At 39.2% G+C, this 20680-nt stretch overlaps 1 protein-coding gene across 2 annotated transcripts in view; it reads right to left on the reverse strand.

Annotated features, from left to right (window-relative positions):
- LOC117989419 (dopamine D2-like receptor) overlaps positions 1–20680 on the reverse strand; it is a 244895-nt gene that overhangs the window by 128406 nt on the left and 95809 nt on the right. For both annotated transcript variants that reach the window (XM_034976776.2, XM_069504004.1), the window contains exon 2: positions 2818–3504. In XM_034976776.2, the coding sequence (XP_034832667.2) occupies positions 2818–3348 (531 nt within the window). In that variant the 5' untranslated portion in view covers positions 3349–3504. The remainder of the gene's footprint in view (positions 1–2817; positions 3505–20680) is intronic.

The following is a 20680-nucleotide window of genomic DNA, read 5'->3' on the forward strand; positions in this document are numbered from 1 at the left end:
CGCCGCAATACATTCCGCGGCGAGCGAGCGGACATCGTGTGTGCGTGTGTCACCGCAAACTAGGGCTGCCAAAAAAGAAAATTTGCTTACATAAAAATCCCAAACGTCAACAATCTTGTTCTGTCTTCATGATTTTTTTTCCTGTACGTTTGTTTGGTGTTGTTGTGTTTTATATAATTGTAAAATGTGTGCTATGGTCCCAAATAAAAAGATTATGTATTTATTTATTTAACGAATTGCTGAAAAGCCGGCAACGTTGGCAAGCTCCTCTGGTGCTGCGAATTGTTACACCCCTGAACTGTATCCAGAAAGGCAGACTATAAGGATCAGTTCTGGCTTGACCACAAACGGGTAACAGACCTTTAGAATCAGTTCGGCCTGAACCTTCGAGGAGGTTACACATCTCTCATGAATTCTATATCCAGTGTTCTATTTAAATTTCCATTTCCAAATATAATTAAAGTACCTATATGTTTTTATTTTGTGAAATAAATCTTTTTTAAAAAGCCTTTCTGTTTAGCCCCTGTTACAGAATGTTCATGGCCAGCGGTAATCGCTTGAGAAAACCAGCATGTCTGAGACTTTTCCATAATATTCTCAAAGGTGTGTTAAGTCTACCAATACACACTTGGGCAGCGTGATGAACTATGGCCTAAACCCTTCTCATTCTGATAGGAGACCCGTGTGCTGGTGATGAGTTGATCATGACGATACGTTATCGCAATTAGGCCATACACACACGTACACACACAGCAAAATCTGGAACACTAATTTGCCACTAACAACTAACAGCACTTTATCATAAAGTGTGGTTGCAACCCTGCCGCCAATTGCCACACAATGTGCGCGTATTCGCTACTAAATAACAATTTAAATTCGATCCACTCACATACCTTCACATAAAGCTGAAATTAGGGGCATGGCTTAGTTGCATAAGCGGTAACACCGCTCGTGTGTCCGCTGAGACTGGGGGCACACGATGCGTTGCGGCGCCGCACCGCAAAGATTTCACCGTATCAGCGGGCACACGAGCGGTGTGACTCCGCAACGTTGTTATGTCGCAGTGGCGCCGTAGCAGCGTTGGACAGTATGTTAATAAAAACAACTGAGCGGTGCCGCTCCGACGTCGCAACGCATTCACCCCTCCCCGCCTCATCTCGGTGGTTACAAGTCAGGGCGGCGCCGGAGCGCATCGTGTGACATGCCACATATATTTCTATGTAAGACAACGCAGCGACACCGCTCCGGCGCCGCACCGCCGCCGCAACGCATCGTGTGCCCCCGCTATGATACGGTGAAATCTTTGCGGTGCGGCGCCGCAACGAATCGTGTGCCCCTACGGTATTATTATGTACTAGCTGATGCCCGCGACTTGGAACGCCTCGTGGATTTAGGTTTTTAAGAATCTTGTAGGAACCGTTGCGACGTGAACGAAGGACAAATCAACAAACCCATAAACCAACAAACAAACACACTTTTGCGTTTATAATATGGGTAGTGGTTATGTGGTCACGCCACAAAATCGCACCTCCCGTTCTAACAACAAGGTTCTGGCCCGACGGATATTTCGCGGTGGCAAAATGGAATTCCAATGTGACACATCAACATTTTGATTTTCCATATTTTCCATTCCAGGTTTAAAATTGGAATTTTTAGTTTCAACTCAAATAATGGATTCGCAGTAATATCGCTCTGTACTGTCACGTGCGAAATTCGTTTCATATGAAATATTATTCGGGTCGTGGAAAGGCAATTACTTTATTTCAGTACAATGTAAATAAAATTTCGGAATCACACGCTTTTAATATTCAAATCGAGATGCTTTCACATAAATTACAGATACATTTTTTACTGTATTGTACCTTTAATTTATAAAGAAGGTACCTTTACTTTATAATAACACGTGAACCGACTTGAAAAGCACTGAAAGTATTAAATAAATTTTTAAATTTTATACCACACATTGGAATGTATCATCATCAATCGTCATCATCAACCAATAGACATCCACTGCTGGACATAGGTCTCTTGTAGGGACTTCCACACGCCACGGTCTTACGCCGCCTGGATCCAGCGGCTCCCTGCGACTCGTCTGATGTTGTCCATCCACCTAGTGGGGATTTGAATGTATGCTTCACACCAATTTAGAGCAACCGATGAACAAAAATCTATCGTAGGATTCTAATTTTTAAGAAGGGGGAAAATACCAACCTATAGACAACGAATTTTGTGCCTACATCAAAAACTACCCACAAATTATTAGCTTTGTTTTTGGTTCATCGGCTTAAAGTAAATTGGTTGGTAGTTTTATAACAAGTAAAAATAATTTATGAAAGAAAATCATTTAATGTTTGAAATCGCATGATAAAGCTTATTTATTAAACGCAAAAATCACGGAAAATTGAGATTTGGGACGAACTTACCTAAGGAGTTAAAGATAATTTTGATTGTGTGTGGTCGATTGAGAAATCCACGGATCTTTAGGTTTGACTCCTGTCTCCTTCATTGTCTGCGGTTATTGAAAAGAGATTTAACAAACAACTCAATTTCTTATAGAATTTTTCGATTTGGAGGTCTTATCACTCAAAAATAACACCTTACCACCTACCACCTTCCACATATAGTCTTGTGAAATTAAAACTTCGTAAGCGTGATTCATGCTTCATAGTAAGTGATTCCAGATACTTGTGGTGCCATCTAGTGAGATCTTTGTGAGTAGTCCGTCTTAGGTTCGTATCGTGTCATCCTGTGGCGATCACCATAATGGCTATTGAAATTCATACTTATAATAACAATTAATAGGGATCTACGACTTACCAAATAATAAACTCCAAACGGCATCACGACGACTGCAACCAGCAAATCAGCCACCGCCAAACTAACTATGAAGTAATTAGTCACAGTTTGCAATGTCCGCTCCCGCACCACACTCATAATCACTAACACATTCCCGAACAACGTAAAGAATGGAAATATTAACAATAATAACGCCCAAAAGTTATATTCGGGACCACTATCGAACCGTCCGAAGCAAGAAACGTTAAAAGTTCCATTAAAAGTACAGTTTGTGGTCACATCATTGAAGATATCTAGTGAATTATTGTGGACAGTGAAAACATCATGGCTTACGTTTCCATAGAAATAATCACTAAAATCATCGACTAGCATCAACAGATCTCCTGTATCTTTGGTTTCATTTTTACCTTCTTTTAAATTTATAGATTTGGCTGCATTATTCAATTTGAATAAACGAGTATTCTCAGTCAAATTATCAGGTGGTCTTTTCGAAGGATATAAGTAAGTGTATGCTATATTGTAATTGTAAGGAACCAGTGTGGTTTCTATCATTGTTGATTCTAGACTGTCCTTGCTATGTCACATTTGTTTGGTACTGATAGAGTTCCTCGTCCATTTTAAATTACAATGGAACTTCTTGTACTGTGTCAGTTTTACTGGTTGATTCCTTGGTTAGTAACTCATCGACAACCACGTTTTTAAGTTCATCTGAAACAGAAGAAATTTAAAGTTAAAGTTTGTTATTATCTTCTTCTTCCAGTGCTATCTCTTACCGGAGGTTGGTAATCATTAAGGCTAACTGGATTTTGTTCACCGCTGCCCTAAACAGTGACATTGTACTCATGTTGAACGATTGGCGAAGGTTCTTAAGCCAGGATGTTCCTCTACGGTCAGGGCTATGTTGCCCTTTATCTTGCCCTGTATTATAAGCTATAGTAGGTCATTTTATTATACTTAATAGACAGATCAAAAACATCATTTCTATTAATACAATAGTATTTCTGAATACTGTGTTTCAGAGATACAAAATAATTATGATCATCGTTATTATCATCATCAACCCATTACCGGCTCACTACTGAGCACAAGTGTCCTTTCAGAATGAGATGAGGTTTGGCTACAGTTCACCACACTGGCCAAGGGCGGATTTGCAGGCTTCACACACTTTTGAGAACATTATCGGCAGATAGAAAACGCCAAATTAATCGTAGTATGTACTCGTTACCTTTTTCTTTCTTATACATAAAATTTAAAGACCTGACTGACCGACTGACTGACTTATAATATATGAACGCACAACCTAAACCGCTGGTCCTAGATACATGGAATTTGATGGGTATGTTCTTTGTAAAAAGTAGGTATCCACTAAGAAAGGATTTTTAGTAATTCCACCCCTATGTGGGTTAGATGGGGGTTAGAAATTTATGAAGTCCAAGTGGCCGAAGTCACAGTATATAATATAATAGTACTACGTCCGAAGTCGCGAGCATAAGCTAGTCTATAATATAATATTATAGAGAACTCTCAGGCATGTAGGCTTCCTCACGATGTTTTCATTTACCGTTATTAAAGCATGTGACTCCAAAAATTAAATAAGATAAGATAATTATAATATTATTACATTCATTAACTAAATGGAGCGACTGCTTTTATTAAATTAGCTACAGTAATATTTTTACTGAAAATCCCTTTATCTTCATCCCTTCAACACCTCCTAATAATTTTTTATCGTTTTACTAAAAATCGTTTGATTACCGCGCTGCGTCATTAGGCAAATTAGGAAGGCAATTTAAGCATCAACCCCCGAAATAACCTTTAAGGCTCCGCGCGAACGGGCCACCGACTACAGCCAACTGTGGCTGGTGACAAGTTGTTTCCATGATTATTAAAACATTTTCTATTGAATTACCGCACACATGCAGCGATGTGCATCCACTTGCGACCCAGGCTGAGATCTATAGCGCGCACTTTGACTTTGCTCAGACTTAAGATTGAGTTAAAATGAGACAGATTTATCTGAGAGATATAGCTTTGTCTCGTTTTAACTCTGAGCAAAGTCAAAGTGCGCTCTATAGATCTCACATGTATATAGACTATAGATCTGCGACATGTTACCGGTGGTGGTCACTCGGTACTTACAGCAGGAAAGTGTTCAATGTTTTTTTTATTAGCCGTGTTAATTATAAACAATATTCCCCTTTCCCTATCAACTAAGCGTAAAGGTTGTGCTAGGAGTAGGTACAACAATAGTGCAACGGGTGGCGTTTGAACCTCCGACCTTTCGGAATTCAGTCCCCTCCTTAACTTGGACCTATTGAGGCTATTCATTTTGTAGCGACCACCGACCACTCGTGGCAGCCATCGACCAACTTTGTTTGCACTGTACCATAGGGCGTGGCGTAGCAACTACTGGTGGCTGTGGTCGGTGGCCCGTTCGCGCGGAGCCTTTAGGGGTGATTTATTATCTCAAGGAATACCTTTAAGAGTAAATACTGATGCGGAGCGGTAAAGACTTGAGGCTTATTTATGTTCTAAGTCGTTTTATAATTAAAATTGCTTTTGAATACCATTAGGTACCTTAACAAAGCTTTAAGCTTGATATAATGCAGGACTGAATTTCCATTGCCAACGGGATTTAAGCCTCCATCCGTTTGTTCGTCTGACTGTCTATTTGTCAGCGGGCTGTATCTCGTGAAACGTAATTTTATTTTTCAGATACGAGTTAGCCCTTGACTTTAATCTCACCTGGTGGTAAGTGATGATGCAGTCTAAGATGAAATCGGACTACAACGACGTAATGCAGCCAGCGTTCTGGACACCTCGCTTCGTTACATTGGTTTATATGATATAGTTTTTGTTTTTTATCTAATGTAATTTTTATATAAATTTTAAAATTTAGTTCCTTCCAATTTGAATATAGAATTAACTGCTACGTTTATGACAAACTAATTTGGAGTAAGAAGAATAGAAATTTCTATAATTCCCCATCATACCTAATATAATTATAAACGACACTGGTTTTTGAAGCACCTTTCATTCTAAAAATTCAGTATACAAAAAGGCAATATTTTATAGACATCATAACGAAGTCCATTCACCGTATTGTATCTTAATAGATCTTCGACGACAGCATCCTAAGGGACCAAAATCAATCATTTTAAATTAACTTTCAAATGGAAGGAGATTTTTGATTGACTTTGGCGATGATTTGAAAGAATTCTCTTCCAGGCAGGGGGAATGTTTGATTGATGACCGAATTCAGATAATGGTCGTAATGATGCGGTCTTGACAGATTTTGGAACTAACTTAAATAAAATTGAAATCATAAATCTACGAAATTTAATTTTTACTTTATTTCCTTTGAATTTTCTTACAATCCATTCATATTTCCATACTAAAATGTACTGGTACTTAATATTATAAATGCGAAAGTTTATCTGTTTGTTAGTTTTTCACGACCCATCCACTTAACCGATTTGGACCAAATAGCATACCTAAATCCCTCCTTGGGATTTAGGTATTGTGATTTTCCGGGATAAAAAGTAGCCTATGTCACACTCCAGGTTTTTAACTATACCCATGCATAAAATCACGTTGATCCGTTGCTCTGTTGCGACGTGATTGAAGGACAAACCAACAAACAAACACACTTTCGCAATTATAATAAAGGTACTTGTTTGGTTTTTTAATAGGTACCTTGTCCATGTACTTTGGACAAGGTACGTATCCAAAAATTCCGTTATACAAACGGAATCTTTGTATAAATTAAATCCATACGGACGAAGTCGTGGAAATAAGCTCGTGACGACATAAAGATAAAGCTACGTGTACCTTGTCACTCGTAATTGAGCAGCCGTGTAATGCGTATTTACATGTGTAATCAGGTTTATACGGAGCACTCAAGCTGACGCGATCCGTCAGGGGGGAGGTCGTATTTACGGAGACGCGATGAGATTACTGATCATACCAAACCAAATCTAATCAAAGGTATACAATTTATTACTTAAAAACAGGCGTAGGCCACTCTCAACGGAGACTAGCTAAATTATCACCACCATTATGCTTATGATAGCCGATAGACTTTTTTTAAATTTATTTTTTAATAGCCGATTCTGGTTACACACTGTATATCACCGATCACCGTAGTAAGGTTGCCGGCTTATCGGTGTTTTATAGGATACTACTTCGTCCGCGTGGAATTAGGTTTTTAAAAATCCCGTGGGGAACTCTTTGATTTTCCGGGATAAAAAGTAGGCACTCTCCAGGCTTTTATCTATATCCATGCAAAAAATCACGTCAATCCGTTGCACCGTTGCGACGTGATTGAAGGACAAACCAAGAAACAAAGACGCTCTTGCATTTATAATAAGGGTACTGATTCAGACACAAGTTAGCCCTTGACTGCAATCTCACCTGGTGGTAACCTGGAAGGGGTATGGCAATTTTTATTAAGCCCAAGCCCCTTTGGTTTCGACACGGCATTGTACCCGGAACGCTAAATCGCTTGGCAGCACGGCTTTGCCTGTAGGGTGGTAACTAGCCACGGCCGAAGCCTTCCACCAGACCAGACCAGAAATTTAGAAATTATAAAATTTCAAACCCCTGCCAGGAATCGAAGCCGGGGCCTCCCACTAATAAGACACCACAGTGGTCGTCTAAAGATGTCTACTGCTTTGCTGCGGGATCTTCCAATCTTTGCAGTGCGAGTTCACCATTTTTTAACTGACTTCAAAAAAGGAGGAGGTTCTCAATTTGTCGGATTGTTTGACTTTCGGTTTTCAAGCTATGTGCCCTACCTATTGCCACTTCAGCTTCGCAACTTCGCATATCGGTTAGTCTGGTTCTTCTACGGATCTCCTCATTTCTGATTTGATCACGTAGAGAAACTCAAGCACAACTCTCTAAATAACATGAAACAAAGTATACAATGATACAATATAAATCGATATCCGTTGTTTACTGAGTGACTCTCTCATTCCACTTCACAGGGTTTGCCCGAGTGGGGCTGAGTGCAATGTAAAGCGACGTCAAGGGACTACAGCGGGCATTATTAAAATCACTTCCCGCAGTGACTGGTGACGGACGCCATTATCATAATGCATGCCATTATCATACGAACGATGTTTTGGGAACCCCGAATAAATGTACTCAGCAGTTCCAAGTTTCACAAATTTACTACATCAGCCTATTTCAGGAATTTGTTGGTCCGACCCTTGAATGTTGTAACCTCGACGTTTGCAGCAGACGCAGTGGTGAGCGCTGTGGTCTTATTAGTGGGAGGTCCCGGGTTTGATTCCTGGCAGGGGTTTGGAATTTTATAATTTCTAAATTTCTGGTCTGGTCTGGTGGGAGGCTTCGGCCGTGGCTAGTTACCACCCTACCGGCAAAGCCGTGCCGCCAAGCGATTTAGCGTTCCGGTACGATGCTGTGTAGAAACCAAAGGGGTATGGGTTTAGTAAAAACTGCCATACCCCTTCCAGGTTAGCCCGCCATCACTTACCATCAGGTGAGATTACAGTCATGGGCTAACTTGTATCTGGATAAAAAAAAAAAAAACCTCGTGTTGTAATCTAATGGGAACATCGCCGAAGGGAGTTGATTCCACAGTTTGCATGTACGTGGAAAAAAGATCTGGCACAACGGGCAGTTGAAGTGCATCAGACACCCAGGAATCAGAGATGAGAGATGAGATCAAACAACTCTTCAGAGTACTCCCCAATATAGAGGCGATAGAACACGCACAGAGAGCTTACGTCTCTGCAGTGCTCCAAGCTTTCCAACGATTATTAGAATGCTGTGGAGCATTCTTTGAGCGAGGGATAAAGTTTATAATGAGAACATCATAATTATCTCAACCCATCACTGGTACACTATTGATCACGGATCTCCTCTCAGGGTGAGAAGGTATGACGGTAGGCATTACTCTTATAACTTCCGGCAGTGACTGGTGACGGACAACATTATCATAATGCATGCCATTATCATACAAACTATGTTTGCGGAACCCCGAATAAATGTACTCAGCAGTTCCAAGTTTCACAAATTTACTCCATAAGCCTACTAGAATGCTATGGAGCATTCTTTGAACGAGGGATAAAGTACGTAATGAGAACATCATAATTATTTCAACACATAAGGTAAACCCATACTTGTAAAAGTTTACTTGAATAAAAATATATTCTGTTCTATTCTATTCTATTCCATCACTGGTACACTACTGATCATGGATCTTCTCTCAGTATGAGAGGGGACTACAGCGGGCATTATTCAAATCACTTTCCGCAGTGACTGGTGACGGACGCCATTATCATAATGCACGCCATTATCATACGAACGATGTTTTGGAACCCCGAATAACTGTACTCAGCAGTTCAAAACCGAAGAATAATAATTTGATGTCAGTTTACTCCACTAGAACTACTCGATTGTTATAAAGCGTACCATCGCGGCAAAAGTGAAAAAATATATCTTCTAGGCAAGTAGTCTATAATCTAGACCTCATCATTGCTTTTCAAAAGACATGACTGTTGTTACGCGCAAGTTGTAATAGAACGATCCAGAAGATTGATAAGCTAACGTAATGGCGAGTAGGTCAAGTCTGTCATGACAATGACCACTGAGGCAGATATGCTCTGGAGAGAAGGTCATAGATAAGCTACAATGTAAAAGTCATCGATTATGAGACCACTCAAGAAGGATGTAGGAAGTATACAGATGAGGAAAGCGGAGGGCTGTGTTTAATAGCATACACTCGAAAAGGTATATCTATACATATTATGTCTGGCTGTGGAAGCAAACAAATTAATGGATACATGGATTGACAATTTAGATAGTTTTAAGTGTAATAAGTACCATTTTAAATTATAGATTAAACTTAACAAGCACATAAAATCATTGTGGCGTCACATGCCAGTATTTGATAGAAGCTCGCAATAGCGTGTGTTTTGACGTTTGATAAAAAGATACTGGTTGTCAAAATACTGGATTATGCTATGTGGCCCAAAAGCTACTTAAGTTTGCATGTTAGTATACTCTCGAAAAGGCCTATCTATATTATGTCTGACTGTGGAAGCAAACAAGTTGATGGATACATGGATTGACAATTTAGTGGAAGCGAAGACAAGTGCAATGTAAAGTGACAATGACCACTGTGGCAGATAAGTATAGTGTCAAAATCTTCGATGATGAGACCAAAGTCAAAGTCAAATGATTTATTCAAAATAGTTAATGAATAACTCTTTTTGATGGTCAGATGTTGGATTTCTAAGATATAGTGGTGATAATTATTACGCAAACTTAAAACTAAAGCTACGAGGGTTCCAAACGCGCCCAGGTCCACCACTCTAGAAGCATGTAGGAAGTAAACAGATGAGGAAAGCGGAGGGCCGTGCTTAATAGCATACTCTTGAAAAGGTCTATCTATATGTCGGGTTGTACAAGCAACCAAGTTAATGGATACATGGATTGACAATTTAGTGGAAGCGAAGCCAAGTGCAATGTAAAGTGACAAGGGACTACAGCAGCCATTATTCAAATGACTTCCCTCAGTGTGACTGGTGATGGACGCATTATCATAATACGCCGCATTACCATACGCGCGACGTTTTGGGAGACCCCATTAAATGCCGTTTCAAACAGCCAAAACGATTATCAGAACAAGATAAGATAAGGTTTCAGAAAATCCAGAATTGATTTACAACAAGGACAAAACCAGTCAAGTGCGAGACGGAATCACGTACGAAATATTCCGTACCATCGTACCTACAAGTAACAACAAACAAGTACAAACCAGTATTGTAAAAAAAAATTAAAGCGCCATCTTAATGTGAATTAGTGAACTAATTAGTTGGTCGGGATTCGGGAACAATTTTTTTTTGTGATGTAACCAATAACTCACAGTTTTCGCAATTTTCCCTTTGCTTTGTGCTTTATGACACGGCTACCTGACTTTCATGATTTTATAGTCTGCGACAGGCTGTGATAGCAATCGGGGTATGAGGCGGGGGGGACGTCCTGCACACCTGTACGTTACCCACACACACCCGCACCGGGTTAGTGCAGAGGCTGTGCGGGTGTGTAGGGCGTTCCCTCCCCGACCACCATGTCGACCTGTCCCGTACATGATTCCCCCAAATTGACAGACACGACACACCTACAGACAGATGACGAAGTGATTATGAGTCCCTTTTTTCCTTTTGAGGTACGGAACCCTAAAAACCATCTCTTATCTAAGTTTAAGATAATATTTTGTTAAGAAGTGTTGAACCGTGAACGCTCCTTTACCGCGTATCTCGCAATTAGAGAGCCGAATTTTCTCATTACAAAACCAAATTGGCATTGAAGCGGGATTTTATAAATGAAAACCGACACCGCGAGGGATTTGAATTTAAAAGAAAATGGAGAGGTGACTGATAATAGTCGACATTATGGTAATTAGTCACTTTACTGATGAAATTTTTAGTTTGTTTGCGGGCCACTTCATAAAAGAAATAGTGTTTTGCAATTGACTAGCTTATGCTCGCGACGTCGTCCGCGTGGACTACACAAATTTCAAACCCCTATTTCACCCCCTTAGGGGTTGAATTTTCAAAAATCCTTTCTTAGCGGAAGCCTACGTCATAATAGCTATCTATCTGCATGCCAAATTTCAGCCCGATCCGTCCAGTAGCTTGAGCTGTGCGTTGATAGATCAGTCAGTCAGTCAGTCAGTCAGTCACCTTTTCCTTTTATATATATAGACTAGCTTATGCCCGCGACTTCACAAGTCCGCGTGGACTGCACAAGTTTTATTAAACCCCTGTTATACCCGTTTAAGAATTGTATTTTCAAAAGGAAGCCTAAAAAGCTAGCAGACAGAGAGACAGACTTTCGCATTTATAATATTGAGTATGAATTTTCATGCATTGATTGTTCTACCTCATAATATTATTCAGTACCTACTAGCTGATGCCCGCGACTTCGTCCGCGTGGATTTAGGTTTTTATAAATCCCGTGGGAACTCTTTGATTTTCCGGGATAAAAAGTAGCCTATGTCCTTCCCCGGGATGCAAGCTATCTCTGTACCAAATTTCATCAAAATCGGTTGAACGGTTGAGCCGTGAAAAGCTAGCAGACAGACAGACAGACAGACACACTTTCGCATTTATAATATTAGTATGGATTGATACAATACATTAATTTCCAGTAAAGAATGAAACATAATATGAAGATCAAAATGTTGTTAGTGATCTGTTTATAACATTTCCATGAACGACAATAATATTTACATAATACATCAATGGCCATTGTCGACATATTCAAATGACAGCTAACGGACGATATTATGGTAATGAGGCAATAGTGATGGATTCATCGCTGATAGTAGGTACACTTTCGTTGGAGCCAAGCTATAAGGGTGGTAAATTGGGCGGAATAGAAATATACCCGGATACGGAATAATCTACCACCTTACAAAGATTAGAGGAAAAAAAATAATTTACTTGATCTATCTACCTAGTAAAGAATAGAAGCTAGCCGTCGACTCCCTTGTAATGTATATGAGGTGTTATAAATGAAATTTGCTAGATGTTAGGCAAAATTGTTTTTAATGTAACTTTTACCGGGGTCGCTTAATACATAATGATGGCTAATAATGCTTAGTTATTCTAGCTTAATGCCAAGACTTAATTTAGATACATTAGAATGCCTTAGGTAGATAGTACATAAAATCTATGTTTTAAATTTAAGATGCCATTGGCATGGAATAGACAATGACACAGTAAAATTCATAAAATTGTTTCAAAATAAAAGCTCAGTAGTAAAGACAGGGTTCTTACTGTACACATACACTAAGAAGGTTCACTAAACTGTTCCAGAATACAAACATTTGCTTACTTGTAGGTGCGAAGACTGCAAGGTAGCTGGACGGCATCGGCCAAGCTCCCAAAACTCGATTTAACTTGATTCTTCACAACCGAAATGTTTCATTACAAAGATTTTCACCAAGTCTTATCCATAGAATTAAGTTGCCAACGTGAATGTACAAAAGAAATAAATACGGAAAACGAAAGCGAAATACGAAAACCGAAAACTAAAAACGGAAACGCAAACGGAAAACCCTATTGAACTCCTGGCCACCAATGGTTTTCAGGAGTCCACCCACAACCCATTATCCTCATTTATTTGGGAAGGTAAAAATAACTGGAACATAATTGATGAAACATTGAAATACGTTAGGATGACTAAATTTATAACTATTGTATTTTCCCAGGCGAAGCCATGGGCGAAAAGGAGTGAGATTTTCCTGGAACGAAAAAATTCGTCTTCACATGTTGACTCCAGAAAAATTCTAAATCTCACCAATCGGTGTTGCCAGACGCAACCCGAGTGTGGCCGCTCTCATTTAGTTTGATCATGAAGCCAATTCATTTTTGAATATTTGCGGAACCTAAGGATATATTATAAGAACCGTTTTGTTAATGACTTAACAATAAACAAATGATATTATGGTTTTATTTAATTATTTTGTTTTATTTTTACGACAATTGACAACGAAGCAAACGCCATCTATTGTGGCTCGAATGAACTCTGAACATCGACCCACGCGTAGCTCCGCACCTTGATGCTAGGTGGCACCAACATACTTTGAACAAAATAGATTTTTATTAAAAGCGAAACGCTAGTTAGTAGTTCAAAATTTACAACGTCACAAAGCGGTAATCTTATTTAGACGTATATTTTTTATTTTTTTATTTTTTGTAGAGACAAACAGTTACAATTAGATAAATAGATAGTGTATATATGAAAACACTTAAACCAAAGCAGTCTCCAATGAGAAATTAACACTTATAATAAAAATTGTGTCCACAACACACGGGCATAGTACGCGTATGAAAAGGCACAGAGTATTTAAAACTAACTAGGTAGATAAACTTATGGAACACAGAACTAAAATTGACTAAAGTATAAACTATAACTATAAAAGGAAAAACTGACTGACTGACTGTCATTATCAACGTACTTCTGGACGGGATCGGGATGTTTGGCAGGACATCCGCTAAGAAAGCATTTTTGAAAATTCAAAGGGAGTTGAAATTTGTGGAGTCAACGCGGACTAAGTCGCGAGCATAAGCTAGTTTAGTGTATTTTATAATAGCCTATAGTAGTATATTTTATAAGTAAACAAGTCTGCCTAACTATTCGTTAGGCAGACTTGTTTTTTGGCGTATTACAAAAACAGCACTAAATAAATTTTCTTTCGTATGAAATAAAGAAAAAGTATTATGAAAATCTGTTTAAAAATTCTATGAATTTTTACGATGTTTTAACTTTTTACTTCTCACTCGAGGTAAAGTAGAGATTAACATTTTTAATTAGGGTTCCGTACCTCAAAAGGAAAAAGGAACCCTTATAGGATCACTTTGTTGTCTGTCTGTCCATTTGTCTGTCGTGTCTGTCAAGAAAACCTACAGGGTAGGTACTTCCCGTTGACCTAGAATATGAAATTTGGCACATATAGGTAAGTCTTATAGCTCAAGTACAGGAATAAATCCGAAAATAAATGAATTTGTGAAAATAATGAGTAATTTGTGAGTAGCTCACGTCAAACTTATTATTCTGACTAATTTCTTAAACTGGCCACTTTCAAGTAAAGATTTTTATATAAGCCTGTGAAGAGTGATAGTTTACAAATTGCGCGAAAAACCAAATTAAATTTGAATTTCGCGGGCAGACCGTACGTGTATTCCACCTTAAAACGCACGTAACTCCGAAAAGTTAGAGGTGCATTGCCGAGATTGAACGCCGGACTCCCAAAGCAGGAGGCTAGCCACGAGGCTATCACCGCTTAAGTTCCGCTTAGTACCTATCATCCAAAGCCGAGACAGTTGTGTCAAGAAAAAGTGGATCGACCAGTAGGGCTATTGTCTAAAACTTGCATCAATCATTATTACAATCTCAATTGTTCTGATTGGCTGAATTTGTGCGATTTTTGTTGCAACAATGCATTGTGGCCAATAGTGAGCGAGCATTAACCAATCAGAGAAGATTGCGATCGTGACATTGTAGCATTGTAGCATTTTTGTAGCATTGTATTTTTGTGTTTTCTTTGGTTATTTATTAGTAAGTTGTTAGAATACTCAATTGTGTTAGTTTATCTTTTAGTGAAGTAGGTAGGTTTAAATTAGTATGTAGTACAGTTTTTATTATAAGAATAGATATAGGTGTATGAATAGCGTTAAGGAAATATAGTAGTAAGTTATGTACTTAGTATTAAGAGCGCCACCTCGCCAACAAACTGGCCCACCAGTTTGGCGAGATAGATATGTAGGAAACTTTGTAAAATTATTATGAATAAATAAATTAAAAAAAAAAAAAAGCTGTCAAACAACCGCGGTAGGGCCACAGCAATGAGTTAATCGGTGACAGGCTGATAGATGATCTGATTAAGAGCGGCGATGAAGCGAGCCATTTTTTCGCGACGCGGTGATTGAGAGATCGATCTTAAGTGGGTTTTAATCAAAACCCGATTGCTTTTTTTAAAAAAGAATATAAGCCAAGTTGCTGACTAATATTCACCTTTCCCCTCCAATTAAGCGTAAAGCTTGTGCTAGGAGTAGGTACGACAAGGTGCAACGGGTGAGATTTGAACCGGCGACCTTTCTTTCGGTTTTCAGTCCGCTCCTTTAACTGTTGAGCTATCGAGGCTCTAAAGACAGAAACCTCTTGTGAAGACAGTGTTTGTGTCTTTTCCTGCTTTTAGTTGAGTCGCTAGTCATCATCATCATCATCATCATCAACCCATAGCCAGCCCACTACAAAGCACGGTTCTCCTCTCAGAATAAGAAGGGTCTGCCACGCTGGCCAAGTGCAGATTAGCAGTATTCACACACCTTTGAGAACATTATGGTGAATTCTCAGGCATGTAGGTTTCCTTTTATTTTCCTTCACCTTTCGTTACTAGGTAGGTACTAATTTAATATTAATATCAATACTTTTGGCGTATCACATTCTTGATTTGAACCTTGTGTTTTGCCTTGAACTAACTCTCTTGAGACTATCCTAGTAGATACATAATTTAGATGAGATAATTATTTCTGAAGGAAATTACTAAGTATCTAACTTAGTAATTTCCTAGTAATTTTGACTACCTACTTATTAATTCACATGCGGAACCCAAGTTGTAGATCCAACAACAATTTTTTTTCTTTTAAATTAAAAATAATCAGTACCTACCTTTATTAAAAATGCGAAAGTCTGTTTGTTTGTTGCGACTCGTCTGAGAAACTCCGCCCATAGCTCTCTCCATCGCCCGCTGAGTGACTCTGAGCTTTCTTATGAGGCCCATAGTTAGCGACCCTTAAACATAGCACTGCTTTATTTGGGCAGTCATGTAAACATAGCACTGCTTTATTTGGGCAGTCATGTAAACATAGCACTGCTTTATTTGGGCAGTCATGTAAACATAGCACTGCTTTATTTGGGCAGTCATGTAAACATAGCACTGCTTTATTTGGGCAGTCATGTAAACATAGCTCCGCATCAAGGAAAACGAACCATAACAGGAAATTGTAGATATTTTGTTCTCGAGAATTCGTTTATTTTTCCACGCCTACTCTTCCTCGAAAAACAATTTAAGCGCGAAAACAAATTTTATAAAACACGCATATAAAAAGGCCTAGGGGTAAACTCCCGAGGCACCATAATTGATTATTTAATCACAAATCACATGCCCTCAATACCGTAAGAATTTCATATTAGGGTGAAATTCCCATCGTACATTTTTGATTGACAGCCCATAAAATTATTCGCTTTGATATCCTTTCATGAAAGGCATAATTTTACCATTATTGGCAATTGGATTTATTGAGGGTATTTTTTATCGACTTCTATCCTTCCATTATATATAATATCTGTCCTTCCATACTAATATTTTAACTGCCTGACTGCCAGCGACTTCGTTCGCGTGGGTTTAGTTTTTAAAAATCCCGTGGGAACTCTTTGTTGAAGAATTCGCTGGCATCATCTTGTACAAATGTGTTTATCTGTCTGTTACCTTATCACAGATCATCGACTGAGCTTTTCGGAAAATCAAAGGGTTGTCATTGAGATTTTTCGAAAATATAAATCCTCGCGACCTAAGTAGGTATCATTAATACTATGTAAATCTATGTAACATCTCTCTTATACTTACAATCATGCAATAAATGAATAAATCTAAAAATCTAACTCCCATTCAAGGTTGAGTGAGGCGCGTAAGTGGAATGGGTCGTAGGAAAAAAGATCTGGGACAGCTTTACATACGAATCCCCCTGCAGTGCGCATATACCCTGACAGTGATAACAATACCAGTGACAGGCGTCGCGTCACCGCATGATTTATGTCCGCGTTGATTCCTTTGGGGACACTCTGTCTGGCGATATAATGATATTACATATAAATCCCCTTTATCTTTTCCCTCTAATGGGGTGTTTGACCTATATTTCGATTGTATGAAACAGTCATTACTTTGCGGATGTCCGTGATATACATGGAACCTAATTTGCAACAACAAAACAGACAAACCTGTGATGCAACTTGCAGCATGCGGTATACACCGCCCACCCTCCCACTGCTAATATTGACTCGGAGTGGCCTACTTACGCAACGTTCGTTGACCTCTAGCGTCAATCAGATGTTTCATTTGCAATATATCGTAAACTTTTACAAAATTATAGGATTTTTTGGTGTTTTTTTCGCGTTTTTTTGGGGTATAATATAAGTAATCATCAGTAACCACCTGACTTCATTTTTTACAACCTGTATATAAAAGATACAAATTGTAGGTAGGCTAACTCAATATCTAGAGGGGTTCTTATACTCTTGTTAACCTTTGGCCTCATAGGAAAGCTCAGAGTAACTCAGCGGGCAATGGAGAGAGCTATGCTTGGAGTTTCTCTACGTGATCAAAAGAAAAAAGAAATGAGGAGATCCATAGAACTAGAGTAACCGACATAGCTCAATGGGTTGCGAAGCTGAAGCGGCAATGGGTAGGGCACATAGTTCGTAAAGCCGATAGACGTTGGGGTCCCAAGGTGCTGCAATGGCGACTTCGCACCGGAAGACGCAGTGTTGGAAGACCCCCCCCCCCCTTCCCCACTAGGTGGACGGAAGACATCAGACGAGTCGCAGGGAGCCGCTGGATGGCGGCGGCGCAAGACCGTGGAGTGGAAGTCCCTACAAGAGACCTATGTCCAGCAGTGGTTTTTCGGTTGATGATGATGATGATGATGATGATGATGAACCTTTGGTCGTAATGAAAACAGAGTGAAATAACAGTGCGATTGAGCCGACGAAGTAAGTGCAGTGCGTAAAGAGCCTTATATGAGTGCGATAACTTGGCCAACTTGTCGTCACAGGTGTCTGAGATTTATGTGCCAGCTGCCAGCCAGCCAGATGATTTATTCCTGGCAATAAAATATAACGACACCTTTATAGGTTAAACAACTATTATATTTAGAGCTAGAAGATAGCAATGTGCCCTCTCAAAACGGTCGGGCTTCATAAGAAAGCCCAGAGTCGTTCAGCGGGCGATGAAGAGAGCTACTCGTTTCTCTACGTGATCAAATAAGAAATGACTGATAGTGATAATGATGATGAACACCAAGAAATTTCAGAACTCTATGAATTAAAAATCAATATAAATATAAAGAGAAAATCTGACTGACCGACTGCCCAGGAAAGTAGGTGTCGGTTATTATCACTAACAAATATATTAAAGGAAAAGGTGACTGACTGACTGACTGATCTATCTACGCACAGCTCAAGCTACTCGAGGCTCAAGGACGGATCGAGCTGAGGTATAGATAGCTATTATGATTAGACATTCGCTAAGAAAGGATATTTGAAAGTTCAATCCCTAAGGGGGTAAAATAGGGGTTTGAAATTTGTGAAGTCCACGCGGACGAAGTCGCGGGAATAAGCTAGTCAGACTATAATATGTGAGTATCTTACTTGTATAAACAGATATAAGGAAACAATTTTCGTAATCAACTTCGAATGCCTAAACTTTAATTAAAAACACGTATTGCGAATTTCTCCTTTTTCCAAAACGTTTTAAAATACACGGGACATTCCCAATTCTACACACGTATGGAAAAGGCTTTAATTTTAAGTTGTCACACGTGCAGGGAACCACCTGCGGGAAACGAGCGACGGGAGCGGGAACATAAAACCTCGTTTTTGGAACTTTTTAAGTTATTTTTAAAGCTAAAAAGGTGGGCGAATTGAAACGGTGTTGACTAGTTTGCTTCGGGGAACATCGGCTGAACATTTTTTAAATTGCACTGATTTTATAGGGGTGAATCGGATTTAAAGAAAAAATAACAAGTTTAATGGGTATGCAACAGGGTTGTTGCGGATGCCAATATTTTGACATCCGCGGAGGCGGATGCGGATTAAAATTTTCAATTTTCAAAGTAAAGTTAGGTATACTACATCAAGTGGGGTATCATAATATGAAAGGACTTCACCAGTACATTCTAAAACATATTTTTATTCATTTTTATGCATAATAGTTTTGGATTTATGGTACAAAATGTCGAAAAAAATTCCCGAGTACGGAACCCTCACTGCCCGGTTTTTAGCGTAGTACCCACACTCCAGGTATCTGCTAGTTTAGGCATAAAGTTACATTTTAATCTTAAGTTTACGGAAGAAAAAAAATTCAAACTAAATTAAAATAGCACCAATATTTTAGCCCAAAATTGTAGAGAAATATTTACGGAAACGATTTTAAGCCTCGAACTAATAACAGCAGTAACAGCGTAATAGAAAGATTTACAGCACAATGAATCATGTCCGCAAACCAGCTGTGCTTTTAAAATGATATTATCAATTTTACGAGCGTTCAAGCGCCCACTTTTTAAAACTTCAAGCGCAAGGTTGACTCTATAAATCTGCCTCGCCAACACTTAGCAAGTATCAAGAATGCTCGAACGCAGTAACTAGTAAATCAGTGCTACACTAATGCTTTTTATAATGCACGACATCATCGCTTAAGTTCTAATACCACAATGTATTATTATAGTACGCGACAGATCGAAACGTCAACCGAGTTCGCCCGCACCGGGTTAGCGCGGGAGTTGTGCGGGTGTGCGATTCACTCCCCGATTGCCATCTCGACCTGCCGCGTATTTACAGTACGCGGCAGAAAATAATGTACATTTGCCTTTAGAATGACGTTTCGGCTTTGTAGAGCGTTGTCTCTGTCACTCATGCCTATATATTATGACATGCCTATATTTTGGGTCTGAAGTTCTCGATTGTCTAGCAAATGGCTTCAAAATGATAAAACCGCCAAAAACTACTTACAGTACGCGGCAGATGATAATGTACATCGACCTTTAGATAGCGGATTTGTAGAGCGTTGTGTCCGTCACTCATACCTATATAATATATTTTTATAATAATATTTATTTATTCAAAAATGTTGTACAAGACAATTGACTCCTTAAAACTAGTACACATAAAAAAGGTAGAAACAATAAAAATATGAGAACCTGAAGGAGTGCTTTGACGTCCGTGCTAGGTAAACCTGTGTTACGGGCGCCGCGGCCTTCCCTTGGATCCATCGATTAATATAACGTCTTGTCGGTCTCAACAACAGAGAGAGTGCTATACAAATCTGCTTCTAAAGGTCGATGTACATTACTTTCGCCCGCGTACCTACTGTATAATACTGACAGACTGACATTATCGTATCGCCTCCGTACCGTCCTCGTCAGTACCCGTAGTACAAGATTTTACGTCTCACCAAACCAAACCAAATTCGAGAGTCGAAATACTTCCGCGTTACAGTAAACTGGATCTTAACCGTCTTGTTTTAAAGCTCAAGTTTGTCTACACTTCTACAGCCAGCGCTCCAAGC

This window comes from Maniola hyperantus, chromosome 16 (genome assembly GCF_902806685.2).
Source record: "Maniola hyperantus chromosome 16, iAphHyp1.2, whole genome shotgun sequence".
Lineage (NCBI taxonomy): Eukaryota > Metazoa > Arthropoda > Insecta > Lepidoptera > Nymphalidae > Maniola > Maniola hyperantus.